The 19,482-nt window shown below is 46.0% G+C and overlaps 1 protein-coding gene and 2 pseudogenes across 1 annotated transcript; 2 read left to right on the top strand and 1 right to left on the bottom strand.

The window, feature by feature from the left end:
* The first annotated feature begins 431 nt into the window (after positions 1-431).
* LOC147005384 (paired immunoglobulin-like type 2 receptor beta-2 pseudogene) lies at positions 432-1,197 on the top strand (annotated as a pseudogene).
* A 2,566-nt stretch (positions 1,198-3,763) lies between these two features.
* Positions 3,764-9,270, top strand: LOC110295348 (paired immunoglobulin-like type 2 receptor beta). Its single transcript, XM_021163863.2, has 3 exons — positions 3,764-3,875; positions 4,193-4,579; positions 9,077-9,270. The coding sequence occupies exons 1-3, from the start codon at positions 3,791-3,793 to the stop codon at positions 9,268-9,270; spliced, it is 666 nt and encodes a 221-aa protein (XP_021019522.2). The 5' UTR covers positions 3,764-3,790.
* Positions 9,271-14,924: 5,654 nt separating this feature from the next.
* On the bottom strand, positions 14,925-15,415 carry LOC110294977 (large ribosomal subunit protein uL23 pseudogene; annotated as a pseudogene).
* Positions 15,416-19,482: the final 4,067 nt, after the last annotated feature.

The following is a 19,482-nucleotide window of genomic DNA, read 5'->3' as shown; positions in this document are numbered from 1 at the left end:
CACACAGAAAGGCAGGAAGATAGTTGGAGATTAGAGTGAAAGGAAGAAGAGACAGAGAAAAAGAGGAAGGGGGGGGAAGTGGACAGCATCACATTTATGAAGGACTGAGCAAGACAGGAGGGCAAGGTAACCAGAGGAGATCCCAGTGTGCCTAGATCAAGGATGTATCTCCCAGTCAAAGAAAGGAGGGTGGACTCAAGGTCTGGCCATGTTGTCAGTGACCACAAGAACAGGTCTTACACAGCATGGGAAAAGAAGAAACCAGATTGATAAATGAAGTTGATAGTGTCATGGAAGTGGGGATAGGAGGTCCTGACCTCACGGAGTCTTTCATAGGAGAAAAATCAGGATAATGTGGGTAAGTGTCTCCTGATTCATGAGCAGCAGCAGAGACCCTCCACAAAGTTTAGTCTGCCAGTCTCATTTCATGGATGGACTCTGCCCATGGCTTGGATCCTGCTTCTTCTGCTACCAGCAGCATGTCTGCAAACTGGTGAGTGGTGGAGGCCTCAGTAACAGAGATCTGAGTACAGGAGAAGAAAGTGGGGCTTGAGAAGAGTAGACTGTTATATGGATGACCCTTAGAGGAGCCAGCCTATCCTCTCTCACCTAAGAGAGTTCATCCCTTAGAGAGATCCCATTCCAACTCTTCACTCTCTGCTGTCCCACAAGCCATAGGGAGAGTCCTGCCCAGTGTCCCACCTCTGCCTGTGGATGAAGGCTCAGGATGCTCTGTGTTGGCCTATCCCTCCCTGCAGTGGCTTCAGATCTGCACCCCTCCCCCATTTTCCAGAGAACTCTGCAGGTTCAAACAAATAAAATGACTTTGGGATGAACCAACAAGCAAGCCACTCGAGTCCAGGGTGGCTCCATCGGGATCCACTTCTCCTTCTACTTCTCCTGGAAGTTGGCCAAGGATCCACAGATGAGCAGAGCTGGAGATGGAATGACTTCCATTGGGGAATTCATCTACAACTCCACCCTGCCTTTCATACATGAGCACTTCAAGGATGGCTCATCCTGAACTGGACACAGGTTCAGACATCTGTAGTCCTCAGAATCCTAAACTTGAAGGAGACTAACCAGGCCACATGCTTCAGTCGAGTTTATCTGCAGGCAACAGAAGGCATAAAATTGTTGCAGTTGCTTACCTATCTCACCATGACACAAGTTGAGTCACCATGGCCCAGGCTTTGATACCTGTGGCTTCCTTGTCCTCTACATGTCACCTCAGGCTTCAAAACTCTGAGCTTCGTTTCATATTTGTTTCCCTTAGCTCTGCCCGTAACATTGCCAACCTACACCTCTGTCTGTGCTAAGGTGTGGCATATATAATTAAGTGTGAGCTCAGGTAGGTGGAGGCCAGAGGACACACTCAGACATGATTAGGACACCATCCAACGTGACTAACAACCTTGCATTTCTTTGCTTCGTTTCTTGGTATTTTAATAGGTGCGGATTTTGTGGTTTTGGATTTATTTGGCTTTATTGGGTTTTGTTTATTCTATGGTTTTGTTTTTCTTGGTTTTAGTTTGTTTACCTTGATTTGGTTTTTTGAGACAAATTTTTAGTATGTAGTGCTTGCTGACCTGAAACTAGATATAGACCAGGCTAGCTTCAAACTCAAAATGATGCATTTATTTGTCTCATTCTGCCACAGGGTTCACACAGGAATTCAACTGAGTCCAAAAACATGAAACTAGAACAGAGCCCAGGACTTGGAATTAAGAAGCCAGCAGAGGCAGCAGTGGAACAGGGCACAAGGGGCAGCTGAGCTCCTGTAGAACCCACCAGAACCTGTTGAGGAAAACTGCTGCTGTCCAGCACATGACATATAGCAGTCTTGTCAGGTCCAGCCCCTTCTTGGGTGAGTTAGCAATTGAGTCACCATTCCCCAGAGGCTCCAGAGAAGAGGGGAAAGGCAGATGAAATCTGGAGGTGAGGACTCATGATCAGGACTGCAACCTCACAGATCTAACTGCAGCTAAGAATGTGCTTCATGTGGTGGAGTGCGGACTTTCCTGACATGCAAAGAAGCAAAGGTTTTATGTCCAACAATAGATAAAGGGACAGGATGGTGCACGCTTGGAATCTCTGATCATAGTAGCACCAGGCAGGAGGTTCTATAGTCCTTCGTGGTCATCTCTGGCTATATAACAAGTTTTAGGACCACTTTGGGCTACTTGAGATAGAATTTAAACACACACACACACACACACACACACACACACACACATCCCTAGTCCCTGATCTGACTAACCTTCCATCAGGAGCCAACTCATCCCATAGGCTCTGTGCCTCAGTGTCTCCAAGGGTACTATGAATACAGATGAAAACAAACTGTCAGGACATAACAGTTTATGTCTAGATCAGGACAAAGAATCTGAGTACCACAGAGACCGTGAAGGGAGTCAGAGAAGCAGACATGAGAGAGGGCAGGCTGCATAGCCAGCTGCAGGGAAGCATGAACAAGACAATCAATGCCAGGAAAGCTAAGGAAATGGGAAGAGGCCTCTGCACATGTCACTCAGGGAGATTGGTGCCACTTCCTATGACACCATCATGTGTTTGTGCCCTTCAGGGAGCTCATGGCACCGTGTCCTGGGGAAGGGTAGGATGAACCTCTTTAGAACCAACCCTGAGGCCACCACAACCTCTGCCCCAACCTTTCATGTCTCCACCCAAGTCACAGGCCAGCTGTGTCCACTGTCAGCCATGTCCCAGGCCTTACATCATGAATGACACATGGCTGCTCAGAGCTGGGTTTGCCCATTTAGTCCAAAGTAAGTTCTGGTGTGACCATAACTAGAGGGAGTCACTCAAGAGCTTTGTGGAAAGAGCCTCCTCAGAGGCTACACTGAACAGGCAGACTGAAGTCTCTGTGTGGAATGGAAGACTCCAAGAACTCAATGAGACTAAAGTCCAGTCAATGAGCCATGTGGCTGTCCTATGACATGTGCCTTGACTTCTCTGATCCTTGTTATCCTCTCCTGAGTGAGTGTTATGGTAGGAGGAGGAGAGGTGGAAAGGCTCCTTTAGAAACTGGAGTAGTTTTAGAGTCACTGTCCAAGAAGCCCAGGGACGTTGGAGGCTCTGCCACAGAGATCAGGGCAAGGTGGAGGGGATCCTCCAAGCCTTGATTCTGCCTGGGCACTGTGAGGGCTCTCTGAAAGGCAAGAAAGGGCAAGTTGTGATGGGGACAGAGATGGGGAAGGAAGAGCAGGGTAAGGGGGTTCCGTACTAGGGCCCAGGACTTACTGTGTTTCCTAATTACACCTTCCTCATTGTGTCTGAAGTGATTTAGAGACTGACAACTTCATTAGGTGAGATAATTAGAGAGAAATGTGACAACCAGCATGAAGGGAGACATAATGAGAAAGAGATTGAGTGGGGGGAAGGAAGAAATAGAGGAAAAATAGAGGGAGGGAAACAGACAGATTACAAGCCACTTAGCAAATGGAAAAGAGTAGATAAGGCAGAAGATGAAGGTGGAAGAGAGGAGAGCCCAGCCTGCTGAGGACAAGGCCATGTCTCCAAGACAACAATGGAGACTGGGCCAAAGCCCAGTTATGTCGCCATTGACCACAGGGCGGATCTTCTGCAACATGGGAAAAGAAGAAGCCAGATCAATAAAGGAAGTTGCTGGCAACAAGTAGGTGGAGATGGAGAGGGCCTGCCCCAAATCAGTCCTCCACATGAGAAAGCCTGGGGATCTGTCTCACTTTAAGCTGGTCCTCTCTGGACTCCTGAGTACCCCAGTGTCCCTAGACAGAGCATCCTTGCCTTCCTGATGGCTCTGTTGATCTCGTTTCCTGGAGGGACTCCAGCCATGGCTCAGATCCTGCTTCTGCTCTCATCAGCCTGTCTGCATGCTGGTGAGTGATAGCAACCTCACTAGCAGGGACCTAACCTCAGGAGGGGACAGTGGGGCTGGGAAGAGTAGGGAGTCATGTGGACAGGTGTCAGCTAGAGAAGCCAGCCAGGACTCTCTGCCCCAAGAGTCAGTTAATATTGCAGAGGGAGCCCAACCCAACCCTTCACTCTTTCCTGTCCCACTAGCCTTGGGGACAGTCCTGCCTTGTGTCTCACCCCTGCCTGTGGATGAAGTCTCAGAATGCTCTGGGTTGTCCTTTCTATCTCTTTCCTGTCACTGTCCCCTGCAGTGGCTTCAGATTGTCCCCATCCTTCCCAGGAAATTCAGCAAAATCCAACAGAGAAAATGACTTTGGGATCGACCAACCTGAACACTGCTCTGGAGTCCAGGGTGGCTCCATCGACATCCCCTTCTCCTTCTACTTCCCCTGGGAGTTGTCCAAGGATCCACAGATGAGCATAGCCTGGAGATGGAAGCATTTCCATGGGGAATTCATCTACAACTCCTCCCTGCGTTTCATACATGAGCACTTCAAGGACCGGCTCATCCTGAACTGGACACAGGGTCAGACATTTGGAGTCCTCAGAATCCTGAACTTGAAGAAGTCTGACCAAGCCCTGTACTTTAGTCGAGTTCATATGCATACGACAGAAGGCATGAAGTTGTGGCAGTCACTTCCTGGAACCCAACTCAATGTGACCCAAGGTGAGTCACCTTGCCTTGGGCTTTGATGTCTGTGGCTTCCTTGTCCTGTGCCTGTCACCTCAGGCTTCACGACTCTGAGCTTTCTTTCATATTCATTTCCCTTGGCACTGCCCACACCTCTGCCAACAGCACTTCCCTTGTAGTTGTGACTAGCCTTCTCTGCTACCTCTGCTATGGTCTTGTCATTCTCTGCAGACACAGAACCACACTTGACTCTAACCTTTAGCATCTGTCCTTCCCTCCTGCTCACTCCCTTATTGTTCCAAATCTGACTGCTCTCCTGCCGGCTTTCACACATGACTTCAAGCTGAATAAACTTCTCCAGATTGCAGCTGACTCTCTTGGCCCTACATAAGGACTCCAATTGATCCCTCTATGCAGCATCTCCACACAGCTCCAACCTCAGCTCAGAAAATATGGAAGAACATATAGTGGGGACCATTGCATGTTCTCGGATCCTCAGGTATACTGATAACTGCCACATGTCACCACAGTCCTTCATTTCCTCTCATAGATCCCCCAGGACACATCTGTATTCTCTCCACGGGATCTTCAGCCATGAGAAAATGAAAAAGAAAATTTCCCTATTTTCAGGATGTGGCTGCTCTGTCTTCTGATCCCTCCAGCCCCTCTCATGCAGAAGCAACTGCAGTCCCCTAGACAGGGATCCCTGAGGCCCGGGGTGGTCACTGAGTGTTCTTGCACATGGTCCTACAGTTGCAGGGAATCTGTGTTGCTACATTGTTTCTTATAACCTTGCTCTATGGCTCCCTATTTTTCTTTTAACATACCTACTTCTTTCTTTTTTCCTTCTTCCTTTCCTTCCTTCCTTCCTTCCTTCTTTCTTTCTTTCTTTCTTTCTTTCTTTCTTTCCTTCTTTCTTTCTTTTTTTTCTTCCTTTCTTTCCTTATTTTATGTCAGGATCTCAGCATGTAGCCCTCCTGTCTTAATACTGACTACATAGACATATTAGGACTTGAACTCAGAAAGAGAAAGGAGCCATTTCATGTATGTGTCAAGCTCAGTGGTTCTCCACTTTCCTGATGCTGCATATATTTGATACAGTTCCTCATGTTATGCGGACCCACATGTGTAAAAGTATATCATGGCTACTTCATAATTTTAATATTCTTCCTGTTATGAATCACAATGTAAGTACCTGATATGCGTGAAACCTGATAGGCAATCCATGTGGGGGCAGTGATGCACAAGTTGAGAACCATGGGTCTAGAATTCACAAGTAGGTAAATGCTGAAGAAATTATCCTTAGTAATATTTGAAAAGCATCTGGGTTCTTTCCAGCTTCTGGCTATTATAAATAAGGCTGCTATGAACATAGTGGAGCACGTGTCCTTCTTACCAGTTGGGACATCTTCTGGATATATGCCCAGGAGAGGTATTGCGGGATCCTCCAGTATTACCATGTCCAATTTTCTGAGGAACTGCCAGACTGATTTCCAGAGTGGTTGTACAAGCTTGCAATCCCACCAACAATGGAGGAGTGTTCCTCTTTCTCCACATCCTTGCCAGCATCTGCTGTCACCTGATTTTTTCATCTTAGCCATTCTGACTGGTGTGAGGTGGAATCTCAGGGTTGTTTTGATTTGCATTTCCCTGATGATTAAGGATGTTGAACATTTTTTCAGGTGCTTCTCTGCAATTCGGTATTCCTCAAGTGAGAATTCTTTGTTCAGCTCTAAGCCCCATTTTTTAATGGGGTTATTTGATTTTCTGGAGTCCAGCTTCTTGAGTCCTTTATATATATTGGATATTAGTCCCCTATCTGATTTAGGATAGGTAAAGATCCTTTCCCAATCTGTTGGTGGTCTTTCTGTCTTATTGACGGTGTCTTTTGCCTTGCAGAAGCTTTGCAACTTTATGAAGTCCCATTTATCAATTCTCGATCTTAGAGCACAAGCCATTGCTGTTCTATTCAGGAATTTTTCCCCTGTACCCATATCTTTGAGGCTTTTCCCTACTTTCTCCTCTATAAGTTTCAGTGTCTCTGGTTTTATGTGGAGTTCCTTAATCCACTTCAATTGGACCTTAGTACAAGGAGATAGGAATTGATCAATTCGCATTCTTCTACATGATAACCGCCAGTTGTGCCAGCACCATTTGTTGAAAATGCTGTCTTTTTTCCACTGGATGGTTTTAGCTCCCTTGTCAAAGATCAAGTGACCATAGGTGTGTGGGTTCATCTCTGGGTCTTCAATTCTATTCCATTGGTCTACTTGTCTGTCACTATACCAGTACCATGCAGTTTTTTATCACAATTGCTCTGTAGTACAGCTTTAGGTCAGGCATGGTGATTCCACCAGAGTTTCTGTTATCCTTGAGAAAAGTTTTTGCTATCCTAGGCTTTTTGTTATTCCAGATGAATCTGCCGATTGCCCTTTCTAATTCATTGAAGAATTGAGTTGGAATTTTGATGGGGATTGCATTGAATCTGTAGATTGCTTTTGGCAAGATAGCCATTTTTACTATATCGATCCTGCCAATCCATGAACCCACATGCCCCTCATCAGTGGAATGGATACAGAAAATGTGGTACATATACACAATGGAGTACTACTCAGCTATTAAAAACAATGAATTTATGAAATTCCTAGGCAAATGGATGAACCTGGAGGGCATCATCCTGAGTGAGGTCACCCAATCACAAAGGAACTCACACAATATGTACTCACTGATAAGTGGATATTAGCCCAGAAACTTAGAATACCCAAGATATAAGATACAATTTGCTAAACACATGAAACTCAAGAAGAACAAAGACCAAAGTGTGGACACTTTGCCCCTTCTTAGAATTGGGAACAAAACACCCATGGAAGAAGTTACAGAGACAAAGATTGGAGCTGTGACGAAAGGATGGACCATCTAGAGACTGCCATATCCAGGGATCCATCCCATAATCAGTTTCCAAACACTGACACCAATGCATACACTGGCAAGATTTTGCTGAAAGGACCCAGATAGAGCTGTCTCTTGTTAGACTATGCCGGGGCCTAGCAAACACAGAAGTGGATGCTAACAGTCAGCTATTGGATGGATCACAGGGCCTCCAATGGAGGAGCTAGAGAAAGTAACCAAGGAGCTAAAGGGATCTGCAATCCTATAGGTGGAACAACAATATGAACTAACCAGTACCCCCCAGAGCTTGTGTCTATAGCTGCATATGAATCAGAAGATGGCCTAGTCGGCCATCAGTGGAAAGAGAGGCCCATTGGTCGTGCAAACTTTATATGCCTCAGTACAGGGGAAGGACAGGGCCAAGAAGTGGGAGTCTGTGGGTGGGGGAGTGGGTGGGGGAGCATGTGGGGGACTTTTGGGATAGCATTGGAAATGTAAATGAAATAAATACCCAATAAAATAAATATAAAAAAATATTTGTAAAGCAAAGGAATGTATCCTGCCCTGGACTGAGTGGTACACATGTGGCTAAAATTGTGTGTGTGTGTGTGTGTGTGTGTGTGTGTGTGTGTGTGTGTGTGTGTGTGCGTGTGTGCATGGACATGTATGAGTATGTTTCATTTTCTGTATCTGGGTGTGAGAATTTATGTGTGTGTCTGTGTGTGTGTCTGTGTATACATATCTGTGTATGGCTCTCTGTGTGTATCTGTACTTAAGTCTCTCACTGTGTGTATGTATGTCTTTGTGCCTGTGTATGGATATGTGTGGATATGTGTGTGTGTTTCACTCTCTGTGTCTGGGTGAATGTCTCTGTCTGTATGTGAAAATGTATGTGTGTGTGTGTGTGTGTCTTCTGTGTCTGTGTATACAGATCTGTTTAAGCCTTTCTGTGTGTATCTGTATTTAAGTCTATCTATCACTGTGTGTATCTATGTCTGTGTGCATATGTACACATTTATTTGTGAGGTTGAAGCTAGAGAGTCTGGATCTCATACACTTTATTTGGGGGACAGGTTTTCTCCCTGGCTTTAACTTTCTCAAGGAGGTAGGTTGGCTGGCCAGTAAGCTGCAAGGACAAGCCTGTCTCCACCTCCTCCATACTAGGATTACAGCTCACTCGGCTCCGTTTGGTGTAGAACTAGATACATAGACCAGGCTGCCTCTCAGCTCACAGAGATTTGACTGCCTCTGTCTCTTGGGCTAGGATTAAAGGCCATTTCCACTTCACCAGGCTCTTCTTATGGATACTAGGGAGCAAGCTCCAGGTTTAACGCCCAAGCAGCAAGCCGTCTATAGATTAACCAAATGTATGTTACAGACATTTAAGTGAAAAAAAAATCAATGTTTTTTTCTGCCTTAGTTACATGTGACCAAATGAAAATCTGTGGACACAGGCCAGGATAGTTGGGGACTGTGCATTTGAGTTTGCTCTTCTAGAGTCTCATCTTTAAGCATCTCTTCCCTTCTCTGTGTGAACATCTGACACCTGTCCACATCCCACATCACATAGAGGAGACAGGATGTAACACTCACTCATCCCTCCCTCATCCAGGGAATGTCTGCTCAGTTATCATCTCTCCCCAGCACTCAACACCACCATGAGGAGCCCCTTCATCATCACCTCTGAATTCACCACAGCTGGCCTGGAGCACACAAGGGACCAGAAGAATCCTTCACTGATGAACCTGGGAGCCATGGTCACGATGCTCCTGGCTAAAGTTGTGGTCATAATCCTACTCTGTGGATGGATGATCTTCCTGAGATGGAAGCAAAGGTAATAGGTAAAGGTCAGGTCTCACCCAGGCTTCCCCACTGGGAGTGTTCTCAGCTGTGGAAGATGGAGAAGGGCAGGCTTGTGCAGGGAACAGTAAAGAGAAGAGAAGGAGGGAAAAGAGCCTGAACTCCATATGGACTGCATCCCTGGAGCCTGCTGTCCTTCCAGACAAGCTGGAAATTAGAGGAGCAGATGCAGATGAACATAGAGCCTGCTCCTAAGGAGTTCAAGTAGCCACACAGGAACTTTAGGGGCTGAGTGCTCATTTGGACAGAGCTGTGGCTGCTAAAGAAGATCTGACAGCAGACCAGCATTCAGGGACAACATGGCACAGGACATGGGACCTAGGAAAAGACCAACATTCAGGGACAACATGTCACAGGACATGGCACCTAGGAAAAGAGATGACACTTTGAGTTGGGTATGTGAGATCAAAATGGAAATTAAGATCAGGTGTGTAATAGACCCACAGATGAAAAGACAATGTATAAAAAGAACCTAAAAGCTGACAGAGGTAAAGCAAACACTACAGAGCAAAGTTACAAACAGCCTAGAGGTGGCTCAGCTGAAATGTTTGCTCCACAAGCACTGGGACATGAGTTTCATCCCCAGCAAGCACATAAAGAGCTGTCAGATGCTTGGACAGGCTGACTCACTAGGATCCCTGGGACACTGTGCTGCCAGCGTTATCCAAAGACAGAGCTGTCTCAATAACCATGGTGCAGTGCTCCTGAAGAACAATGTCCAAGGTTGTGTTCTACCATTCACAAGTGTGTGCACACATCCAGACACACATGTATACATACATACATACATACATACATACTGCCAAACATACATTTAATATAAAGGAAGTAGTAAAAACTGCAAAGATATTCACAGAATACAAAATTTTATACAATAAGTCCTTACAACACTAACACAAACACACAGCACCTAAAAATTCAGTGCAGTCTCTATTTGATTCCAAGTTGCAGTTTGTAAAGATAAACAATTTGTCTTCTCACACTCATAAGTATTCTAAGAATGGAAAATGGTGCTACAATGAGGGACACACAAACCTCAGCACTGGGGAAGGGCAGAGAGGAGCATCAGGAGTTCAAGGCCATCTATGGTTACAAAGCAAGCTGAAGGCCAACCTGGGCTCCATGAGACCTTGATCCCAAAAACCAAGAGCCCACTGTATAAGGGGTTCAGAGCAAATAAATGTAAAGCCAAGGTGACTAGAAGATACAGGACAAGGGCAGAGATCAGTAGATAGTTATGTGTGATAAAACTTGAAGAATGAAGACTTGAAAATGTAGACCTTGGGTTTCAGGCAGGCCCAGGCCTCCAATAGGGTTACAAACATCTGAGAGGTGGGAGAGCAGCAGTCACAAAGCAGCAGAAGTCAGACTGGAATTTAAACCCTGAGGCTGAATCTGCAGGGTAGCAGCAGCATGCTCAGAGAGGGATAACAGAGAGCCAGAATCCAAGGAGGCAAAAGGGAGACATGGTGAGTGCAGAGCAGAGAAAGCAGGAAGGTTTTAGGAGGTCAGAGCAGGAGAAAGAAGAGAAGGAAGACATGGACATGGGTCAGTGGGACAGTAGAGCTTTTCTCTGACTTACTGTGCCGAGCGGGACAGCTGAGGACTGGCCTCATGTTCTGGTGATTCTTAGACCTGACCCTGCATGGCTGCAGCAGAGCTGTTTGCTGCCCTGGGCCCCTCACATTGTCAGGACACAGAGAACAGCTGAGAGTCAGGATGGAGAACCAGCATGGCTGACACACTGACAGTTTCTTCTCTTACAGGCCAGCACACTAAAGCCTAAACCCCAGCCAGGTGAGTGCTTGTCACCCCAAGGGGCAGCTGAGGGGTTGTTGGGAAGTTTATTATGAGAGACATGCAAAAGAGTCAGAGAGATGATTCATTCAGAAAAGCATCGCGCGTGGGTAGAAGGAACTGAGTTTGATGGATCCTAAGCCGGGGATGTGGCAGGAATTTATAATCACATCCCTGGTCAAGGAAGAGACAGGCAGAGTCATGGGATGGCTCTCCACCTAGCATAGAAGAATTGGTAAGTTCCACTGAATGAAAAATCATGTTTTTAAAAATGAAGGGGATTGCTCAAGTGATAAATAGTTATAACATTTTCTAAATTGATTTTATATAAAGTATTTTAAATTACATATTAATCACAAAAAATAGTGTGTACCAGTGAGATAGCTCAGTGAGAAATGGATCCTGCCACCTAGCCCAGTGACCTGGATGGGTTTCCTGGGGACCCAAATGGTACAAAGAGAAAACTCAATCTGGGCAATTGTCCTCTCAGGGTCACACACAGGCTCCCGGTGAGACCTCATCTCTTAGTCCCTAGCTAACACACCTCCAGGTGCCAGGATCTCTCACCAGACAGGTGAGTTTAAATCAAAGTCGTTATTAGTGAACACATGCTCTGCATAACACTTTCTTCCATGTCTCCTCTCTTTCAGAATCAGAGCTCATGGCTGCAGGATTGTGCTGTGAAACATCGCCATTCTTAAATAGACATAAGAAGATAACCCCCAAAACAACCCCGAGATTCCATCTCACACCAGTCAGAATGGCTAAGATCAAAAATTCAGGTGACAGCAGATGCTGGCGAGGATGTGGAGAAAGAGGAACACTCCTCCATTGTTGGTGGGATTGCAAGCTTGTACAACCACTCTGGAAATCAGTCTGGCAGTTTCTCAGAAAATTGGACATGGTACTACTGGAGGATACCGCAATACCTCTCCTGGGCATATATCCAGAAGGTGTTCCAACTAGTAAGAAAGAAACATGCTCCACTATGTTCATAGCAGCCTTATTTATAAGAGCCAGAAGCTGGAAAGAACCCAGATGCCCCTCAACAGAGGAATGGATACAAAAAATGTGGTACATTTACACAATGGAGTACTACTCAGGTATCAAAAAGAATGAATTTATGAAATTCCTAGGCAAATGGTTGGACCTGGAGGGCATTATCCTGAGTGAGGTAACCCAATAACAAAAGAACTCAAATGATATGTACTCATTGATAAGTGGATATTATTCCAGAAACTTAGAATACCCAAGATACAAGTTACAATTTGCAAAACACATGAAACTCAAGAAGAACGAAGACCAAAGTGTGGACACTTTGCCCCTTCATAGAATTGGGAACAAAACACCCATGGAAGGAGTTACAGAGACAAAGTTTGGAGCTGAGACAAAAGGATGGACCATCTAGAGACTGCCATATCCAGAGATCCATCCCATAATCAGCCTCCAAACCCTGACACCATTGCATACACTAGCAAGATTGTGCTGATAGGACCCTGATATAGCTGTCTCTTGTGAGGCTATGCTGGGGCCTAGCAAACACAGAAGTGGAAGCTCACAGTTTGCTATTGGATGGATCACAGGGCCCCCAATGGAGGAGCTAGAGAAAGTACCCAAGAAGCTAAAGGGATCTGCAAACCTATAGGTGGAACATTATGAACTAACCAGTACCCCGGAGCTCTTGACTCTAGCTGCATATGTATCAAAAGATGGCCTAGTCGGCCATCACTGGAAAGAGAGGCCCATTGGACTTGCAAACTTTATATTCCCCAGTACAGGGAAACAGCAGGGCCAAAAAGTGGGAGTGGGTGGGTAGGGTGGTGGGGGGAGGGTATGGGGGACTTTTGGGATAGCATTGGAAATGTAAATGAGGAAAATACCTAATAAAAAATGAAAAAAAAGAAGATAACCCCCATTTCTGCCAGACTCTGATACTCTCTGGGTTCAGATACTCTCTCCTCAGAAGCCAGGTCATACTGTGTGTCTCTGATTCTCAAAGCCTTACTGTGCTTTTCTCTGTCTGCTCATGGAGTTATTAACACTTTCAATAAATGTCTTACTCCAAGCAATTTGTCTCAGTGTCTCTCTTCAGTCCCTGCCCCTTGCTCCACAATATACCTCTAAAGAGTTGCAGACTGTGTCCACGACCCAGGTCAGAGAGAAAGATGCCAGTACCATGATCCATATTGAGAACCACAGCCTGAGAATAGGGGTTCTCTTTCCCTTAAATCCAGGATACTGCCATCTCATCTACAGCTCCAACCTTTCAATACTATGCATAAGGTGACAGATCATAGCTGTCTTGGATTCTGTGTTGGACTTCCTCTGCCCACAAACCCAACTATATACACTCATTCCCTCATTTCCTGCCATGTTGATATTCTGGCCGTTTTGGTCTTTCTTAGGAAAAAAAAGTCTATCCCACGTCCAGTCTGTCTTAACATTTAATAGTCAGCTGGTCATCTTCTAACAGAAAGCTTGTGGGGAAAGAGGAAACCATCCAGATTGAACAAGTAAGAAAGATAGCTGGCTTCTCTTGTAGCGAGAAGAAGGACAGGGCCATATTTGATAGAGATCTACCAACCACAATGAGCCATAGAAGCACTGATGCACAGATGCAGCTCCAGTCCACCAATCACAAGCCTCAAATGAGTGTCATGCATGGGCCTTGGCTGAGGCATTGGGAAAATTATGTTAACCCCATGAGACCAGCCGGAGATAATTGGAGTTATGGAGAAGTCACTAAGGCTTCTGTGGCTAAAGTGAAGTGTCCTGAAGCAGCTGTGAGGTGTCTGTTGTGGTTGTGACTGCATCCAAGCCTCCTGGAGATTATTAACTCAGCAGCCCTCGTGGGCATGGTGATCTTGGGACCTGGGGTGGTGTTTCCTCTGAGTATCCCTGAAGGGTTCACACAGTAGGATGCCATGATGGTGGTCTGTGGAGTCTATTTGTCAGGTCTCTGCCACAGGCATCTGCCCACAGAGAAGGGGCCTTAATGCAGTTGCTCAAATGATGATGTCAATTCCCAGAATCTTTCTCTTGTTCAAAAGGGGAAAAAAACCATTACACCCACAGCAAAAACTTACAAAGACCCTACATTCTCAACATCACATAGGTACTGTCTTAGTCAGGGTTTCTATTCCTGCACAAACATCATGACCAAGAAGCAAGTTGGGGAGGAAAGGGTTTATTCGGCTTACACTTCCATACTGCTGTTCATCACCAAAGGAAGTCAGGACTGGAACTCAAGCAGGTCAGAAAACAGGAGCTGATGCAGAGGCCATGGAGGGATGTTCCTTACTGGCTTGTTTCCCCTGGCTTGCTCAGCCTGCTCTCTTATAGAACCAAGACTACCAGCCCAGAGATGGCACCACCCATAAGGAGCCTTTCCCCCTTGATCACTAATTGAGAAAATGCCTTACAGTTGGATCTCATGGAGGCATTTCCTCAACTGAAGCTCCTTTCTCTATGATAACTCCAGCTGTGTCAAGTTGACACAAAACCAGCCAGTACAGGGTCTTACCCCTAGGTTGATAGACTTGGGAGATTGTGTCTCTGAGCTACCAAAAGGGAACATTATGATCCAAGTGCAGAGCAGACCTTGGCTTCCTCCTTGGCTACCAGGGTTTGCAATATGTGTTCCATAGACTGAGCTGATCAGTAAGACAAAGTGCCAGAGGACATTGAGCATCATAACGTGCCTGCCCTCCCAAAGGTTGACAGGTAGTGATGGGAAGAGTAGCAGTTGGAGCACTGGTTCTCAACCCGAGGGTCACCACCTCTGTGAGAGTAGAACAACATTTTTTTTATGGTGAAAAAAAAAGTGTACATTTAGAATTAGCCATCTGGACTCAGTTTAGATGATCCCAATCTTGTTGGCAACATCTAGGGCATCATAATCAGGAGCCAAGCGAACATATGCCTTCTTCTCTCCATCGGGCCTTATCAGGGTATTGACTTTGGCCACATCAATGTCATAGAGTTTCTTGACAGCCTGTTTGATCTGATGCTTGTTGGCCTTGACATCCACAATGAACACAAGAGTGTTGTTGTCCTCTATTTTCTTCATGGCTGACTCAGTGGTCAGTGGGAATTTGATGATAGCATAGTGGTCAAGCTTGTTTCTCCTGGGCGCCCTCTTCCGAGGATATTTTGGCTGCCTCTGGAGCTGCAGGGTCTTGGGCCACCGGAAGGTGGGTGACGTTCAGATCTTCTTCTTTTTGTGGCTGTGGACGCCTTTCAGCACCGCCTTCTTAGCTTTCAAGGCCTTCGCCTGGCTTCGGCTTTGGGAGGGGCAGGAGCTTCCTTTTTTGCTTTCGGCTCCATCTTGGCGAAAAGGATGGCCCAGCCTAATTCCCCTAGAACAACATTTTTACAGGAGCCACATATCTGGTATCCTGCATATCAGATGTTTATATCACCATCATAACAATAGCAAAATCACAGTCATGAAATACCAATGAAACAATTTTATGTTTGGGATGACCCCAATATGAGAAAATGTTCCAGCATTACGAAGCTTGAGAACCACTGAAAGGGGAGCTATTCTTATTACCTCTTGAGTTTGAAGCCAGCCTGGGTTACATGAGACTTTGTCTTGAAACCAACAGCAAAGCTAACCAAAACTCCAAACAGTACAGAGAGGTCAGGCAGAAAGGTCATCTGTTGCTTCCCTTTCTGTTAGGGATGGGGAACTTGACCATGATACCAGTTTCCTCTTCAGATTCACATATAAAATTGTGGGTATTGACAGTTTAGTGTTTTTGTTGTTGGGTTGATTGCTGTTTGATGTGTGTTTCTGTTTTGGAGAAAGGGGTCTCTCTACTACATAGTTCTGACTCTTGACTATCTACATCTGACTCTTCTAGAACAGGTTATGTAGATGAAGGCTGGCCTCAAATTCTGTACTACCCCTGCTGCTGCATCTTACACAATGGTATGAAGTCCTGACCGTCATGCCCAGTTTATTAATAGTTTTGAGGTTTTTGGTTTGGGAATGTCTTGTTTTAAGCTACATAACTAATACTGAGTAAGGAGGTAGGGAATTTCTCTATTTCTGTGACCATAAACTTGATGAAAGATTTCTAAATATTTCTGTTCTTGTCTCTCAGCAGGAGTTGGCAGACCTCATACCAGAGGAGACTGAGCTGGTCCCCCAGTCCCACTCACTGGGCCATTAGAAAACAGTACAGAGTCTCTTCCTGGGACTTCCCAGGGCAGGGGTGCAGTGTGTGCTCCTGCTCAGGTAGGAAGCAGATGAGGGAGGTGAATAGGATGATGTCATCCTGGGGGAGAAACATGAGGTCAGATGTCAGCAGGGCAACTGTGCTCTTGTAAAGCTACAACTGAGGCCTGAGCATCCTGTCAGCACTGCCACCTACCATCTGTCCACCTCACTCTCTAGCATCCCCTCCACTCTCCCCAAGTCCCAGTCTTTGGGAATGGGGTATTTTAGGATTCCATCTGGGGTCTGTGTGCTGTCACTAGGGAAGAGGAATCAAGGAATGTATAGGTAAGTGGTGTGGCAGAAATGGAGAAGAGAGGGATACTTTATCCATGAGGTTATTTGCTGGGTCAGGGCCCACAGAACCTGCAGTATGCCTTATCTGAGGGATGTTTCTCAAATGGGAGAGTTTGAAGAGAAATAGGAAGCCTTGAGCTGTTCGTTCTCACCACTGCCATAGGATGATCAATTGGGCATAAAATCAGAAAATCTGAATGCTCTGGACACGATCAGAAACTGGAACCTGTAGAGTCAGTGAGCCTGGTCTGAGGGTGGCTATGTTTACTCAAGATGAAGACTGGTAACATGGTGGAAGGTGATCAGTTGTTAAAGGTGCTTTGTATAGTTTCTCTCTCTCTCTCTCTCTCTCTCTCTCTCTCTCTCTCTCTCTCTCTCTCTCTCTATCTATCTCTATCTGTGTGTGTGTGTGTCTGTGTCTCTCTGTCTCTCTGTCTCTCTCTCTCTCTCTCTCTCTCATGTGTGTGTGTTTGTCTGAGAGAGAGAGAGAGTGTGTGTGTGTGTGTGTGTGTGTGTGTGTGTGTGTGTGTGTGTGTGTTTGTCTGAGAGAGAGAGAGAGTGTGTGTGTGTGTGTGTGTGTGTTTGCATGCACGCGTAAGTGTATGTTTGAGTATTTCTTTGTGGGAGTGTGTGTGTGCGTGTGTGTGCACATATGCACCCTCATGTGCATGTATATATATATATATATATATATATATGCACACTATATACACATATATATAACGTGTGTTTGTGAGTGTGTGTGTGTGTGTGTGTGTGTGTGTGTGTGTGTGAGCTCAGGTATGTGGAGGCTAGATGACACACTCAGACATTATGATTAGGAAACCATCCAACTTGACTACCAACCTTGGATTTCTTTGCTTGGTTTCTTGGTATTTTGATAGGTGCGGGTTTTATGGTTTTAGATTTATTTGGCTTTATTTGGGTTTTCTTTATTTTATGGTTTTGTTTTTCTTGGTTTTTGTTTGCTTGCTTAGGTTTGGTTTTTTTGAGACAAATTTTTAGTTTGTAGTGCTTGCTGCCCTGAAACTGTATATAGACCAGGCTAGCTTCAAACTCAAAATGATGCATTTATTTGTCTCATCCTGCCACAGGGTCCACACAGAAATTCAACTGAGTCCAAAACATGAAACTAGAACAGAGCCCAGGACTTGGAATTAAGAAGCCAGCAGAGGCAGCAGTGGAGCAGGGCACAAGGGGCAGCTGAGCTCCTGTAGAACCCACCAGAACCCGTTGTGGAAAACTGCTGCTGTCCAGCACATGACATATAGCAGTCTTGTCAGGTCCAGCCCCTTCTTGGGTGAGTTAGCAATTGAGTCACCATTCCCCAGAGGCCCCAGAGAAGAGGGGAAAGGCAGATGAAATCTGGAGGTGAGGACTCATGATCAGGACTGCAACCTCACAGATCTAACTGCAGCTAAGAATGTGGTTCATGTGGTGGAGTGCGGACTTTCCTGACATGCAAAGAAGCAAAGGTTTTATGTCCAACCATAGACAAAGGGACAGGATGGTGCACACTGGGAATCTCTGCTCATGGGAGCACCAGGCAGGAGGTTCTCCAGTCCTTTGTGGTCATCTCTGGCTATATAACAAGATTTAGGACCACATTGGGCTACTTGAGATAGAATTTAAACACACACACACACACATCCCTAGTCCCTGATCTGACTAACCTTCCATCAGGAGCCAACTCATCCCATAGGCTCTGTGCCTCAGTGTCTCCAAGGGTACTATGAATACAGATGAATACAAACTGTCAGGACATGGCAGTTTGTGTCTGGATCAGAACAAAGAATCTGAGTACCACAGAGACCGTGAAGGGAGTCAGAGAAGCAGACATGAGAGAGGGCAGGCTGCAAAGCCAGCTGCAGGGAAAAATGAACAAGGCGATCAATGCCAGGAAAGCTAAGGAAATGGGAAGATGCCTCTGCACATGTCACTCAGGGAGATTGATGCCACTTCCTCTGACACCATCATGTGTTTGTGCCCTTCAGGGAGCTCATGGCACCGTGTCCTGGGGAAGGGTAGGATGAACCTCTTTAGAACCAACCCTGAGGCCACCACAACCTCTGCCCCAACCTTTCATGTCTCCACCCAAGTCACAGGCCAGCTGTGTCCTCTGTCAGCCATGTCCCAGGCCTTACATCATGAATGACACATGGCTGCTCAGAGCTGTGTTTGCCCATTTAGTCCAAAGTACGTTCTGGTGTGACCATAACTAGAGGGAGTCACTCAAGAGCTTTGTGGAAAGAGCCTCCTCAGAGGCTACACTGAGCAGGCAGACTGAAGTCTCTGTGTGGAATGGAAGACTCCAAGAACTCAATGAGACTAAAGTCCAGTCAATGAGCCATGTGGCTGTCCTATGACATGTGCCTTGACTTCTCTGATCCTTGTTATCCTCTCCTGAGTGAGTGTTATGGTAGGAGGAGGAGAGGTGGAAAGGCTCCTTTAGAAACTGGAGTAGTTTTAGAGTCACTGTCCAAGAAGCCCAGGGACATTGGAGGCTCTGCCACAGAAATCAGGGCAAGGTGGAGGGAATCCTCCAAGCCTTGATTCTGCCTGGGCACTGTGAGGGCTCTCTGAAAGGCAAGAAAGGGCAAGTTGTGATGGGGACAGAGAGGGGGAAGGAAGAGCAGGGTAAGGGGGTTCCGTACTAGGGCCTGGGACTTACTGTGTTTCCTAATTACACCTTCCTCATTGTGTCTGAAGTGATTTAGAGACTGACAACTTCATTAGGTGAGATAATTAGAGAGAAATGTGACAACCAGCATGGTGGGAGACATAATGAGAAAGAGATTGAGTGGGGGGGAGGAAGGAATAGAGGAAAAAGAGAGGGAGGGAAACAGCGAGATTACAAGCCACTTGGGAAATG

The sequence above is a fragment of the Mus caroli genome, unplaced genomic scaffold, assembly GCF_978045245.1.
Source record: "Mus caroli unplaced genomic scaffold, Mus_caroli_1 scaffold_4, whole genome shotgun sequence".
NCBI classification, from domain to species: Eukaryota; Metazoa; Chordata; class Mammalia; order Rodentia; family Muridae; genus Mus; species Mus caroli.
Note: the sequence above shows the minus strand (reverse complement) of the source record. Positions and strands in the feature narration are given on the sequence as shown.

Bases quoted from the DNA above. Each gene is read 5' to 3' on its own strand.
- LOC110295348 (XM_021163863.2), top strand. From the start codon at position 3,791: ATGGCTCTGTTGATCTCGTTTCCTGGAGGGACTCCAGCCATGGCTCAG. The intron at 3,876-4,192 runs GTGAGTGATAGC...CATCCTTCCCAG, and splicing joins ATCAGCCTGTCTGCATGCTG to GAAATTCAGCAAAATCCAAC. The intron at 4,580-9,076 runs GTGAGTCACCTT...ATCTCTCCCCAG, and splicing joins CCAACTCAATGTGACCCAAG to CACTCAACACCACCATGAGG.